We start from the raw sequence: 16,156 nt of genomic DNA, 5'->3' as shown, positions 1-16,156 counted from the left end.
GAGTTTGGGTTAGGGATGGGGCTCATGGTGTGATAAGCACCTCCTCTCTCCAATACCCTACCCTCCACCACCAGCACATACCTACAAATCTTCCCCTATAACCACCAGACAGCTTCCGTTTCTGTATGGGTATTTGTATCATTATTTACATGAATTATTTATGCCTAATTGGCATGCAGTATACGAATTGTGTGTGCATTATTCACTGTGTCAGGTGAAGTTAAATGTATGTTTTATTTGCTCCTTTAATTTTAGCATATGGAAAGGGCAAAGCATAGAAGTCAGAAAGATGTGGGTCAGATCTTGGCTGTGTCACTTGCCACCTATGGGGTGTTAGACAAGTTACATAATTCCTGAGCCTTGGCTTCCTTACTGGAAAATGAGGCCAGGAATCCTTAAACAGAGTTAGTCAGCCTCGTAGGTGGCATTTGTGTGGCACACGCTCTTAGTGAGGGATGAGTTAAAGAAATTGGTTTCCCTGATAGGCATAGAAACCCAAGGTTTCCTGTGGACAAATTATTTCCAACTTTGTCCCTGCCTCATTTCTCTCACATTCTGGGGGACCCCCTTTTTAAAATCTCAGTGGATTGCAAAGATTGAAATAATGTGTGTAAATTATCTGCTATAATGACTTCTCTGTAGATGCTCAGAAAAAGGTTTCTGATGCTGTTAATATGACTTTCATGTATTTATTTATCTACTTATGTATTTACTTACTTAATTGTAGGTTCAGAGGGCAAATGTGCAGGTTTTTTACAAGGGCACAGTGTGTAGTGCTGGGGTTTCGGCCTCTGTTGAACGTATCACCCAAATATAGTGAACATGGTGCCCTATGAAAGCATGGTTTTTCAATCCTGGTCTCCCTGCTTTCCTCCCCACTTCTGGAGTTCCCAAGATCTGTTGTTTCCATATTTATGTCCGTGTGTACCCACTGTTTAGCTCCCACTTTATAAGGGTCAACGTGTGGTTTTTGATTTTTGTGTTTCTACGTTAATTTACTTACAATAATGGCCTCCATCTGCATCCTTGTGGCTGCAAATGACATGATTTCATTCTGTTTTATGACTGCATAATATTCCATTCTGTATATGTACCGTATTTTCTTTATCCAATACACTGTTCATGGGCAACTAGCTTGATTCCATGACTTTACTCTTGGGAATAGTGCTGTGATAAACATAGGAGTACAGGTGGTTTTTTATTAGAATGATTTATTTTCCATTGGGTAGATACCCAGAAGTGGGATTGCTGAGTTGGATGGTAGTTATGTTGTTAGTTCTTTGAAAATTCTCCATGCTGCTTTCCATAAGAATTGGACTAATTTACATTCCCACTAACAGTATATGTGTTCCCTTTTCTGTGTACCCTCGCCAACGTCTGTTATGTCTTGACTTTCTAATATAGCCATTCTGACTGGTGTGAGATGATATCTCATTGTGGTTTTAATTTTAATTTCTCTGAGAATTAGTGATGTTGAGCATTTTTTCATGTTTGTTTGCTGCTAGTATGTCTTCTTTATTATTCTTAACTGTTTTCATCATGTTACTCAGATGCCTTAAGAGTAATAAGTCTGAACTGAGAAGAAAGGTAAGTACAGACCTTTCTTTTTTAGAACAATCAACTGAATTCCACATTATTTAAACCTTCTTAAGTAAATTCCACCCAAATATTATTTTAAACAGATTGCTGACACATGGTCTCTAAAATCATATCAACTAAATTTTGCAGATAACCCTGCAGTTCTTAGATCCATATTTCAAATTTGGTCTTTATGGATTATAGAAGTTAAGGTCACCTTAAAATCTATTTTGTCAGTGTTGTGATTTTGATAGGGGAATGTAGGTTAATGAATCTGAATGTGCTGGGGATTTGAATCTACTTCAAGCCAGTTCATTGTTAGAACTGGATAAATAGTTCATATCCTTGCCCAATATAAATGTTTTATTTACAGGAAGTAACTACCTATACCATATTCTTTTGGTCATACAGCATTTCTCACTCAGGCCCAAAAATCCCACATGCATTTAACCATAGACCAATCTCTATTCTGTTTCCCTGCTCTCACTTGAAATTCAAAGAGAAAAATATTGACACAATCATAGAAATGCCCGATATCATTACATGGTACTTTTGCATTTTTTCTTCTAATATTTTTAAGATGGGGGAAAAAGGAGCTTTCTCTAGAAGTAAGAATATTGACTGTTTTAACAAAATCAAGATGCACTACAAGAGTTCAGATGTCATTACCTTTTGAATAATATTGAAAAGAAAGGAGAAGAGAAAGAAGCAGAATTCTCCTTGCATTCTGTATTTGTAGTCTTGCAGTTTTCTCTGGCTGGAATATCTTTTCTTCTCAACCTAGAAAACCCTTACGTATCAGTCAAGATCCAGCTTTATTGTTACTTGCTATGGGAAGCCTTTCTGGAGCTGAATAGGCAAGATAATTGCTCTTTCTTCTGTTTTACCCTTTTGGTTTCTTTATATATTCAATAGTATCACTTAACACAGTGTATTATGTCTGTTTGTGTAGAAGACCATCTCACCTGTATTCTTGCAAAGCCTTCACCTTATCACTCTTTGTACCCTCAGCCTCTGCTCTGTACATCTTTGTTCATTTCAACTTTCATTTATTCATCAAATATTTATTTAACATCTTCTGTTCCCATTAACTTTTGCTGCATAACAAATCACTCTAAAACTTTTTTTTTTTTTTTGAGAGAGACAGGATCTCACTGTGTCATCCAGACTGGAGTACAATGGCATGCATGATCATAACTCATTGCAGCCTCCAACTCCTGGGCTCACGTGTGTCTCCTGCCTCAGCCTCCAGAGTGGCTGGGACTACAGGCATGCGCCACCACACCTTGCTAATTTATATATATATATATTTTTTAGAGATGGGGTCTCAGTGTGTTACCCAGGCTAGTCTTAAACTCCTGGCCCCAAGCACTCCTCCTACTTCTGCCTCCTAAAGTTCTAGGATTACAGGCATGAGGCACCATGTGCCCTGCTAAAACATTGTAATGGTGTAAAGCAACAATCATTTTATCATCTCTCAAGGTTTCCATGGGTCAGACATTCCGGCAGAGATTGGTTAACAAGGCAGTATTTGCTCGGTGTGTCTCCTGTGGCTGCAGTGGGATGGGGGCTGGAGATAGCAGCTGGAAGATAGGTGTACATTACACTTCTCTCCTCTCATAAAGCTCAAGGCCTCTGCTTGTGGTCTCTCCACATGGGCGAGTATGGGCTTCCTATGCTATCATGGCCTCAGCAAGAGTCATAATGCCTACCTAGGGCAGCTAAAGGCATTAAGAGTGAATGTTCAAGCTAGAAAGGTGGAAGCTGAATTGCCTAGGCTCTGAAGACACCATCACTGTCCCTGCATTCCACTGGTGACCAGTGAGTCACAAGCTATCCAAATTCAAAGGGCGAGAAGTTAGACTTTACTTTTTTCCCCTCGATTTTATTAAGGTATACTTGACAAGTAAAAATTACATATATTTAAGGAGCACAAGGTAATATTTTGATATATGTGTACACTATGAAGTCAGTACCACAATCAACCTAATTAACGTATCATATCTATCACCCCACATAGTTACCATTTGTGTGTGTGTGTGTGTGTTGAGAATACTTAAGCTCAGCACTCTTAGCAATTTCAAGTACATAATATAGTGCAATTAACTATAATTCCCATGCTGTATACTAGAGCTCCAGAGCTTACTCAGTCTGCATAATGGAACCTTTGTCCTTTGAGCAGCATTTCTCCATCTCCCCCATCCTCCAGCTCCAAGCAATCACCATTGTACATTATTTTTTTTCAACTGTAAAACATTCCACATATAAGTGAGATCATACAGTATTTTCCTTTCTATGTCTGGTTTACTTCATTTCACATAATGTCCTCTAGGTTCGTCTATGTTGTGACAAATAGCAGAATCTCCTTCTTTTGTAAGGCTGAATAATATTCTGTTTACATATGTACCACATTTTCTTTAGTCATCCATCAGTGAACCTTTTAATGGGAGAGTGGCAAGGATTTAGTGGAGCAAGAGGGTTGAGAAATACTGTGTTCACCTTTTGGAAATGCAATCTGGAACACCTACCACATGCCCTGCCATGTGTAAGACTCTGACGATACCACAGTGAATTAAGACAGACATGGTCTCTTCTTCATGGAGCTTGCATAAGGAACAGAAAGAATATAAATAAGTGGAAAAGATAAATTTTTTTTCGCCATAAAGAAAATAAAGTATCATTATATGGTACATTTCAAGAAAGGCCTTGTGGGGTGGGCTCAGTGGCTCACATCTATAATCCTAGCACTTTGGGAGACCAAGGCAGGAGGATCACTTGAGGCCAGGAGTTCAAGGCCAGCTTGGGCAACAGAGTGAGACTCATTTTGCAAAAAGTGTAAAAAATTACCCAGGCATGGTGGTGCACACTGGTGGTTTCAGCTATTTAGGAGGCTGAGGCAGAAGGATGGCTTGAACCCATAATTGGAGGTTGCAGTGCGCTGTGATCATGCTGCTGCACTCCAATCTGGATGACAGAACGAGGTGGAGATTTGGTTTAGGGTCACAGTAGTGGAAACTGAGAAAAAAAGACTGTGTATTCTTGAGGTAGATCTGGATGAATTTGTACTTATGACATAATATTTCCTACCTAATGATCACATTTTATGTTTGTTGTACATGGATTATACAGCTCCCAACTTGACCTTTAGACTGTGTCTAAAGGATTAGGAATAATTCTTACTCATACTTGTATTTTCCAAAACACTTACTGCATTTTAAGTACTCCACAAATATTTGTTGAAGTGCATTTCACTCTTTCTTGGACAGCTTCCCATGTCTTAAAAGTACTTATAATTTTCCAATTTAATTTATTGCAACTATTTCTTAGAAATGTAAAAAATTGATTTTTTTATAGATTTCTACTTGAGGCTTTCTATTAAAAAATATGGAGTGTGCTGTATTTTAGTATGTTCTTCCCCCTCCCCGAAGCCCTTCATGGAAACAGGTGAGTGGATGGATGGATGATAGATGGATGGATGGATGTCAAATGAGATGTCCAGTGAAGCACCGTTTCCCTTACACTTCTGTGAAAGAGAAATGAAAATGCAGATTGGTAATGATGATTTCTGCCTCCTGTATTCTGATCCCTGAAGAGGACTTACTCATAATTTATGATCTGTTATACAAAGTCTATAGAATTATTACACTGAGGTGAATTTTTCTGCCTCTCTCAGAACAATTCATTTTTTATTTTGACCTATTTTCCACTTCGTGATCTTATTTGTGTATTTTACAATTCTGTCTTAATGCAGATTTCATTGCTAGAGTAGTATTTATGGGAAGATGAGAGTATCTCAACCTTTTTGAGTCTGAAATTCTAAAAAGTGTGTATAATTGAGGTGGAATATATAAATATTCTGTTTTGGAAAATAGATTATTTTCTAACCTTTTACATTCAAATACTAAAGAAAGAAACACCTTTAGCTTAAAGATTATTTTAAACACATTTTTTCCTAGTATTTATGAATTTACTTGAGAAAACAATAGTATTTCAAAGTTTAGTAAAATCTTGTTTTTTTTAGTTTAGATAATTTTATAAACTTATACTTTATTGTATTTTTTATTTCTTTATTACTCTAGCCTACTTTTAATAACTTTATATCTTCTAGTCTATTTCATTTACTTATATCATGTCATATTTCACAAAGAATTTGAGACAGTTTATCAAGTAATACACAAAGTGAACGCTGAGGAGAAAAAATATGCCAGTGTTCCAGTTGCCTAGAATGTAAGTTTCTTAAGAACAGCATAAATCCTCACCAGGGAATCTTTACTGCTTATGACAGAGCCAGGTCTGTGTTGTAAATTTAATAAACATTTGTGGAATGAATGTATGAAATTAGTTTACAAAATATATACCAACTTAGTTGAGATCCACAATTTTCGCTGAGAGCTTTGTGGTAACAAATGAACAGAGAAAAATACTGTTAATTAACAATCCACAGCATCTGTAAGATGAAATAAAACCATTTGATAAGGAGATACACAACTCTTCCTAGCCAAGAAATGTTATCTGCGTGTCCAAATCCAGTGGATTCCCACAGAGAGAACACTGAGTAATGCAGTACTTATACTCCTCGTACTTAAAGTAAAATACAATCAATTTTAAAGGTTAATTCTTTTACTGTTCACAACTTAAAGGTAACTTTGAATATTAACACTCAAGACTCTTGAGGAATGCATAGGCCACATTTCTTTTAGCTAACTTTCCATGAATATTATTTCTCACCATATCTCATTATTTCTCACGTATGTTTGTAGAAGTTTGGAGTAGATGTTATTTCAAGGTTATGCTCAGAATCAAGAACCTGAGATACAGAGAAGGTGCTGCAGTACAAATGAAGAGTCAGATGCTTAAATGAGTCCGTTGAACTAGCACTAAAGTTTTGTTACCTTATGAAAGGTGTGTTGGCCCACCAGAACCTGCACTTGACTAGTTGGTGATAAACTGTCTGTTTGGAGGAGGGACAAGAATGTTCAGGTTGTCAGGACTGAGATGTTACTGGGAAAGCAAATTGAAGCCCTCTCTATTGTATGAACAAATGTGTGACTCAAGACCCAGGTTCTTGAGCAACATTATCGTTTTGTTTTACTGCTAGATAATTTGTAAGGAACCCATCATCAAATGTACATGGTCATCATAAAAGAAAACGTCAATGAAGCATTTCTAGAAAGGCTAGCACTGAAGCTGCTAAGACAAAGAGGTTGCAAACCTACTTCTGCGTCATTGGATGAATCAAATTGCTAGCAGAGGTTCTTAACCTGAGGCCATGTATCTTAGATGATCTGATCCCCTCCTCAGTTGTGTGAAACCTGTTGTTTTGTTTTGTTTTGTTTTGTTTTGTTTTTGTGTGTGTGTATACATATGTTCTACAGAGAGGTTTCCCAGATTTTTCAAGTACTCAAAGAACCTTGTGTTCTAGAAAGGTTAAAAACACTGTGTAATGGCCGGGTGCGGTGGCTCACGCCTGTAATCCCTGCACTTTGGGAGGCCGAGGCGGGCGGATCACGAGGTCAGGAGATCGAGACTATCCTAGCTAACACAGTGAAACCCCGTCTGTACTAAAAATACAAAAAAAAATAGGTAGGTGTGGTGTCGGGCTCCTGTAGTCCCAGCTACTCGGGAGACTGAGGAAGGAGAATGGCGTGAACCCAGGAGGCAGAGCTTGAGGTGAGCCAAGATTGTGCCACTGCACTCTAGCCTGGGGGACAGAGCAAGACTCCGTCTCAAAAAAAAAAAAAAAACCACTGTGTAAAGTTGTAAATGAACCACTTAAATATTGGTGGATATTAATAAAAGCGGATGACTTTGGAATTGGGATAAAAGGGCAAAACTGTTATATCTTGCAAGAACTCAGTAGCAGGGCAGGGTGTTAGTTGGACCACTCTTGATCTGTGATAAAACCTTGTCCTCTCTACATAGAATATTATTTCTGAACTCTGCATATTTGTTGAGACAACAAATATTTATCGAAAAAAACTACTATGTACAAAGCACCAACATTTCATAATTTGTATCCTTTAAGGGTTTGTGAACTCTAGCTGAGAATTAAGTTAAGGATATTACAAACAGTTATTAGCTAAGATGCACAACCTGACTTAGGAATGTATAGGAAACTGGCTCCAGAAATCTTGGCAGCAAGCATTGTACCATCTTGTTGGGGCAAGTGCTGGGCTGAGTGAACTAACGATTAGTTTTGTCTTTTTGTTGTAAATCAGAGTCTGAAGAGGGAGAGTCCAGTGGACATAGCTTAGAACATTTTCTCTCAAAGTGCAGTCCCTATATCAGCAGCACCAGTATCACCTGAGAGTGTGTTAAAAATGCAAATCCTTACGCCCCATCCCACACCTAATCTGATGGTGGGCCCGCTAGATAACTGGTACACAGTAAAGTTTGAAAAATACTGACTTATATGTCTAGCCCATGGCTAGGACAGGACAAAGCACCATGATTCATAGCCCTACCAAGACTGCATTCAATAGGGGCAGAGAATTCCTCAAGGAAAATCAGTGTTAGCTGCCAAAGAATGAGGAATCCATTCTGGACAGCCAAAAAATATTCAGCACCCTCTACATACCTTGAGGTGATGAACTTCCCCTTATGCATAAAATGCAGGTATCTTGCACTTTGACATTAGTGTGGAATGACTTCCATTCCAGGACTTCTAAGTCTCTAAGTAGAAGGACAATCATTGGAGTAACATTTGGATCTTTCTGTAATGACTCCCCAGAGAAAGTGTCTGTCTCCTAAATTTCTGTAGAAGACCCTGACACTCTAGCTCAACTTTTCCCCTTCTTTCTCTATGGTGTTTGCTGCACATAGAGAGTGGATGTATTTTGCTGTTCTCTTTACCATGCAATAATGGTGCTTGCCCTTACGGGGAGGGCCTGAGGTTGTCTGCCTGGGCCAGGAAGGTTAAACCTGCCTAATTCTGGAGTGAAATAGGTTAAGCCTGCCTAATTCTGGAGTGAAATATCAGGAAACCATTGTTGCTCATCTGAGCAGTTTTGTATCAGCTTTATCTGTAATACAACTAATAAAGCCAACATTTTTATTTTCCCTGATTAGACTCATATATCTCTCTCTGAGGCGTAGAAGAATAGTGCCAAGTATCAGGGACCTTTGAACCTTAATGATTATCCTCTTTGAAATTTTCTTTTAATACATAAGACATCAAATAATCATTTGTCTCATTTGTCTGTTTTCCTTTGTTTGTGTTACTACTTCATGCATCTGAGTATTTCTAATTTTTCCAAAGACTCCTTTGAATAAGAATGCAAATGTTTCAGATGGGAGTATTGCCCGGGCCTTATGAATTACTTAGATGATAGTTGTATATAATCATTTAGACTGGAAATCCCCTTAAAGGGGTCTTTTCTTCTATAGGTTTGAGTCCATTTTAGTAGGAAAAACTATTCGGTCATTGTCATAAAAGTGATTTTAGCTCTAAATATACTTGTCATGTTAATATGCATTTAGAAACATTTTATAAAAGTGCAAATGTTCCTTTATTATTGACTTTCCACTTATGAATATGTGGACCTGTTAAATGATATGAATTCATTATCTTTCTCTAGGTTCTAGAGTGGAGCCAAGGTCCATCTTCTCTAGGTGTCTGTTCCATAGAGTGTGTATGTTCAACAAAATCACAGAGCTGCTTGTTATTAGCCTGGTACTTACTCAAAGTTAGGATAATTAACTGCTGATCTCCTCCGTTCTGCTACTCCTTTCCTTGGAAATTTCCTATCCAATAATTCACTATACTAACACTGTTGAATTTATAACACGAAAGCCCAAAATAGGATAGGTAGAAGAATAAAAACGCTAATACTATTTTCCTAAATACTGTTTGCAGGTTGTCTTTGAACTCAAGGGGGAGTAGTTATTTCATCGATAATGTGGGGGTGAGAGCAGTTGTAAATGAGAACATACACAGTTGTAATGAGAACATATACTGTATGCTCTTTTTCTCTCGTTTATTTTCTCATACATTTCCATCAATGTATATTTACTTTTCTTAACTGTCATTATTTATCCTGTAATGCATGCATTGTGAGTACTTTTGTCTTACATCTAATTGTAAGCTTCCATCTCTTATAATATGTACTCAGAAAGTACCATATAAAATAGCCTTGTTATTTTCTATGCAGCAGTTTAATCATTATAATCTCATGTGATCGCATCTCCCCTGAGATATGCTTCCTCAGAAAATGTAGAGTTGCCATGTGTTTGTTAAAATTCAAGTTGAATAAATTACCGTAATGATCAGAAGAATATAGGCAGGGAAAAACAATATTTTCAGAAATCCTGCTTTGACTTCCATAATACTTCATACTTTCTCCATTCTAAAACACGGCATTATTATGGATGCTTAAATGTCATCATAAAGTACAGGTCAGTGTTGCCTAGACAACAGTATACTTTATGAATAAACAAGGTTTTTTTAACAGTCATAAGTTTAATGCCATCACTGAATTACGGCATGAACCATTAGAGCAGCTTAGAGCAATTACATTTACTTATGCCAAGCTAACCATAGATTGCACAAAGTTAAATGAAATAATTAACCTCCTACTACAAAAGGAAGGACCAATAAAAAGGTACACATAAAGATGTATTATTAAAACTGATCAAGGAGTTAAAATGCTGCAGTGATTTAAATTGCACATTTCCCTAAGCAAACTGGAGTACTGCATTCCTGAATGTTAATTTCATAAATTGTTATTTAACATTTTGTGCCAAGACAAGAGTCACTCTTCGTTATCTACATTTTCAGCTCTACCTATTTGCAGATAAACCTGTTCTCAGAAAACTTAGAATGCAATTTCGTTTATAGTGAAGTGGTATAAAATTTTCACTTTGAATCTCTGTAGGGAAGCATGGGTTATTGAAGGTTTTCTGTTGAGAAACAATTACTCCATTCATTTACTGAATATTGTTTATTTTTATGCTGTGTGAATGCCCTGTGGGCCTCATAGAACTTACTGGAAGAACCAATTTAGGAAGAAAATATCCAATTAGTTCAAATTTTTACAATATACACAGAGTTTGCATTCTTTGAGAGTCCATATGTTTGCTTTGAAGTCTGTCTGTGATTCTAAAGGTGTTAGGTTTTGCCTTTGAAACATTATCATTTAACATGGGCATGATTTGCTTGACTTGAAGTTTGCTAGATGAAAGTTACTAAACCTAATACACAAGGATTTCTAGTTCTTCCTCTGTTCCTAGCACTTCTGTATTTGTAGTGGAAAGTTAGCTGTTAAACTAATTCATTGCATAGTAGAAGATACCTGAAATTACCTACCTCTGTTTTGTAGTTTCCAAATCAGAAACTCTCAATTTAAGTTCAATAATGTTCAGTTAACAAGAAGCATTTTTACTTTGTTTTAAGGCTCACTAATCATAGAAGTGGTAGATCCCCAACTTCTTGAAGCTTCCCATTCTGTCTCTAACCTATAATTTAGGGCAGATTAATTTGCCTTATTGTTTAAATATCTTCCCAACCTTTTTGATGTAATCTGCCAGCTTCTGGTCTTTGCATATTAAAATTCTCCATCACATCTGCATTTTCTTTTTGATAACAATCATAGGTAAAATTTATTGAGCAACACTACAGATCAAGTATCATTCTCTTTGGGTGTCATGGCCCCAAAATTTTACTGATGGGATTAGCAATCAGGTGGGTTGGGAGCATGGGTCTTGATCATGCTCTCTGTTTCCTCCAAGATTTCTCTGACAGATTCCTCTCTCACTCTTTTTTTCCATCCCATTATCTTCAGTCTCTTGCTGTCTATTGACTTATTCTCTAACAAGTGCAAGCATATTCTCAATTCTCTTATCCTGGGAAAGGCATTTCTAAATTCTCTTTATTCAGTCTTCTATTGCCTTATCTTTTTTGCTACATATATGTAAACAATGTGTCTACATATGTGTACATAGTATTTCCTTGGTATCCACCAGAGCCCCATGGATACTCAAGCCCCTTACACGAAGTAGCTTGGCATTTGCATACAACCTATGCATATCCTCCCATATACTTTAAATAGTCTTAATACCTACTACTATGTAAGTGCTGTATAAACAGTTGTTATACCGTATTTTTCTGTCATTTGTACATTTTTATTGCTGTATTGTTATCTGTTTATTTTCAAATATATTCTGTCTCTGGTTGATTGAATCTACTGAATCTGCAGATGCAGAACCGACAGATATGGAGGGCTAGCTATATATATATATATGTGTGTGTGTGTGTGTGTGTTTTGTGTGTTTTTTTATATATATATAAATATCCAATTAGTTCACACATATGTGTGTGTGTGTTTGCATTAGTCTGCACACTTTCTGAATCTATTTCCTTATTATTTATAAGGTGTCAGTGCCTTACAACCCAGCTTCACTAACCCGAACTCCTCTACAGTGACTCTCTAACAGCATACCGTCATTTATTCATTAAACAAGTTTTATTTTTGAATGTCTACTCTGTGCTAGGCACTTTTCAGGGGTCTACAAATTTAGTGGTGAGTGAGCTAGGTATTGTCCTTGCCTCCAGAGAGCACACAGTCTACTGGAGGAGAAAAATATTAGTCAAATAAGCACACAAATATATAGTTGGACAGTTGATGGGTGCTATGAAGAAAGCACAGATAATGTTTTGATCAAAGACAGGAAAACCAAATCCAACTCATGGTTTCAGGAAAGTAAGTGAAGTCTGCAGGATGAGTACAGATCAACCAGAGGGAGGAAATAGTTTTTATGAAGACCTTGAGACAAAAAGAAGCATAAAAGCCATTAAAAGAAGGCTTGTGTGATCGGAGAAAAGCAAGCAAGGGAAAGAATTCATGAAGCCATATGAAGTTAGAGAGAAGCAGAGGTCCTGATGTGAGGATATGGTTCAGGCTTAGGATATAGTCTGTATCTCCCAGGCAATGTGACACCAAAGAGTGGGTTCTAAGCAAGGTTTGCCTGGACAAGTGGAGGGAGGAGGGCAGGATCACGTGATCAGATTGACATGTCTTTAAGTTTTTTCTCCAGGTTCCTTAAAACTTCCAGTCTTCATATCCTAAATTTTCATTTATTTTTACTTCTCTGCAGGGTTTCTTCTTCAAGTTATTATTACATACTCATTGGGAAAATCTTCGTTGTCAGATAGGCTAAGATATAAAGAGATGTTTTTAAGTTATTTGATTATCTCTTCCAGCAAAGTTATGGGAGGCATTTCACACCCAAAAAAATGCATTACAACCCTCAGGGTCCCATGAGGAGAATCAGATATGTCCCTTTTTGTTTTGTTTTTAGTTCCTAGGAAAGTTCTTGGAATTTTTGACCTTTCTCTGTAGTTCCTCAAGTTGGCATGCAGTGCCATGGGTCCCTGATGAGCTTTCTAGGTCATTGCCTCAAAACCTTTTTATTTTAAATATACCTTAACACAGTTTTTAAAAAAATCATATGCACAACAAACTGCAATAGATAGCTCTACCCAGGATCATGAACCTGTGTGCTAGCTCTAATTCCACCATGATTTTCTCACTGAAGAAAGTATAACCAGGATGAAAGTGAAAGTGAAAAATAGACTATGAAGGAATATATACATAAAGTGTTAGGTGGCAGTCTCCTGTAGTCTACTGGAGGAGAAAAATATTGTGGATATATATACATATACACATGTATATATACACACACATGCATATATACATAAAACAGAAAATCTATATCTTGTACATTTTTTATACAGAAACTCTTGTAGTAACATTTTTGAGACACACCTAAAATTTTGCAATAAACATTTTTACAGATTGAGATCCTTCATTCTAGTCTAATGTCCTCAGTATTTTTCCTATTTACTCAACTGAATGGCCCAGAATTTGGAGGCATTTAGTTACCACAGTTTGCATATATGATGCCATGCTGATACTGGAGTTGCAAATATTTTTAAGAAGTTTACCATCCATTTTCACTCATGTATCAAAAATAGGAGCCATAAAAGATAAAGACACTCAAGTGTTAAATGCATTATGTGGATAGTAATTATTTTAGGAATTCAAAGAAAGGGAATATAATTATGAGGAGACAAATTAGGGCAATAAATATACAGTGATCAGACTAATGACAGGTTAATCCCATCTCATTTTATTTCTTAATTCAAACGACACCACTTCTGAGAGGCTTTTCTAATGCACCCTATCCTGGAAACCCTTCCTCCTAAAGTAATTACTCTCTATTGTATCATCCTCTCTGTCTCCTTCAGAGTACTTCTCAAAAATCAGAACTTCTTATTTTTACTTATTTAATTATTTGTTGTTGATATGGTTTGGCTCTATCCCCACCCAAATCTCATCTTAAATTGTAGCTTCCATAATTCCCACATGTTGTGGGAGGGATCTGGTGGAAGATAATTTAATCTTGGGGGCAGTTTCTCCCATACTGCTCTTGTGGTAGTTAATAAGTCTCATGATAAGGAGAACCCCTTTCCCTTGGTTCTCATTTCCTCTTTGCCTGCTACCATGTAAGACGTGACTTTCACCTTATACCACGATTGTGAGGCCTCCCCAGCCACATGGAACTGTGAGTCTATTAAGTCTCCTTTTCATTATAAATTATGCAGTCTCAGGTATATCTTTAGCAACAACATGAAAACAGAATAATACAGTTGTCTATGCTACTCACTGGATTATTATCTCCGTGAAGGTGAAGACTTTTTGTCTTGCTCACCCCATAATCCCAGGTTCTCTTATAGTGCCAACTGTATATAAAGCACTCACTTATATTTCCTTAATTAATTAGTCAGATGCCAAAGCTTTAAGTACTCTAAGTGTATACTCAGAAACTCTAAGGTAAGGTTTATTGGATTTGCCCAGGCTCTTTTCACTAGCTCACAGGGGACCACCCAAATGTTCTTCTGGAAAATTTGAGTTTTTACTGGGGCAATGTGACTCTCTCAGTTCATAATAAAAGACGTGCAGCTTCTCGTTTCTCATATACTATTTCAAATTTAAGGGAAATAGTGTTCTGCCTACTTTGTATTTCTTTTAAATTGATTAAGCTAACTCCGTGAATAATCTACCACAACATATATTAATTTTTTTTTGAAAAAAATTCATACTTATATGATGTGTACATCCTCTCAATTTAGGTGTAATAAGTAATGCTGAGTAAAACTATTGAACAAAGTTCAAATTGGTGGAGCATCTTTTGTCATCCAATGCTGTGTGTGTGTTTATGCATGTGAGTGAGGGGTCAATTTTCTTTTAATTTTTTGTATTCCCAAAAAGCTAAGGACTGGTCGATCATGCCTTAAAAATACTAGCTTAAGGCAACACGTTCTGTAAAAATATATATATTCATTTGGAAAAAAATGGCTATTATACATTTTTATCTTATTTGTCTTTTCTTTAGAATTTCTCTATTAAAAGATGGAGGACTCAAAATAGCCAATGTGACTAAAGCTGATACTGGAACTTATACCTGCATGGCAGAAAACCAGTTTGGGAAAGCAAATGGTACAACACATTTGGTTGTTACAGGTAGGTCCATTTCTTAAATATTGCTTTACATATGGATTCACTATAAGATATATTATTATGATGAAATTAACTATGTTTTTCACAATATTCAGTACACTATGAAGGTAGAACCTGTATTTGCACTTATGTTATTTTTCGCAGGTGAAAGTCAAGGGAACAATATTTCCTTAGCACAGCACAATGTGCACCAGGGAACACATTACTTACTGTGCTGGGATGATAGGCAATAAGAGTTACAAATAGCGTATGTCGATGACCTCATTCTATTTTATTTTTAAATAAAATTCTATTATTTAAAATAGGTCTTCAGGTCTTTTGGATACACTTTGTCTTTTTCATTATAGTTGATTTCTTTCTGGAGATGTTCAAGTCCAGGAAATAACAGGATATAAATAAGAATTGCTTAAAGTTGTGGATATATTTTGTTCATTTATCCATTCATGAAAAATTGGAGCACCTACTCTGCCAGTTGCTTGGGCTGTATCCTGAGCACATTATCACTAATACTGTCCTCATGAATCTTACCTTCTATAAAAGGAGAAAGAAAATAACAGTAGGAATAAAAAAGAAGAAAATTATTAGAAGGCAAAAATTGTAAACAAGAAAGAGGCACATGGTGGCAGAGGTAAGTTAGAGCATTAGCAACAGGTTGATCAGAATGAACCTCACTGAGAAGGAGATACTTGGACAAAGATTTCATAGAGTTGAATGTGTCAATTAACAGATTTCTAAGTGATAATTATGCAAGCAGTTTGTAGACCTTCTGAGGAGTTTATTTCAGTTGGATTGAAAAGTGGAGCGGCTGCAAGGTTTTGAGCAGAGAGATTCATGATGTGAAATACCTTTTGATACATCAGCAGGAGGGTTATGAGGACCTTGGTGAGGACAGGGGAGTTGAGAAGATCAAAGCCTGGCTAGACTGAGTTAAAGAGGGAATTGACTAGCATAATTGTAAACAATATGCATAAATGACTCTTTTGAAAACTTTTTTTTTTTTTTTATTATACTTTAAGTTCTAGGGTACATGTGCATAACGTGCAGGTTTGTTACATATGTAT

The 16,156-nt window shown here is 36.6% G+C and overlaps 1 protein-coding gene across 1 annotated transcript in view; it reads left to right on the top strand.

The window, feature by feature from the left end:
* The window catches only part of CNTN3 (contactin 3 (plasmacytoma associated)), a 256,281-nt gene that overhangs the window by 165,787 nt on the left and 74,338 nt on the right, over positions 1–16,156 (top strand). The window contains exon 11 of the mRNA XM_011937219.1: positions 14,971–15,098. Coding sequence (XP_011792609.1) covers positions 14,971–15,098 — 128 coding nt within the window. The remainder of the gene's footprint in view (positions 1–14,970; positions 15,099–16,156) is intronic.

Source organism: Colobus angolensis, unplaced genomic scaffold, assembly GCF_000951035.1.
Source record: "Colobus angolensis palliatus isolate OR3802 unplaced genomic scaffold, Cang.pa_1.0 Scaffold160, whole genome shotgun sequence".
NCBI lineage: Eukaryota > Metazoa > Chordata > Mammalia > Primates > Cercopithecidae > Colobus > Colobus angolensis.
Note: the sequence above shows the minus strand (reverse complement) of the source record. Positions and strands in the feature narration are given on the sequence as shown.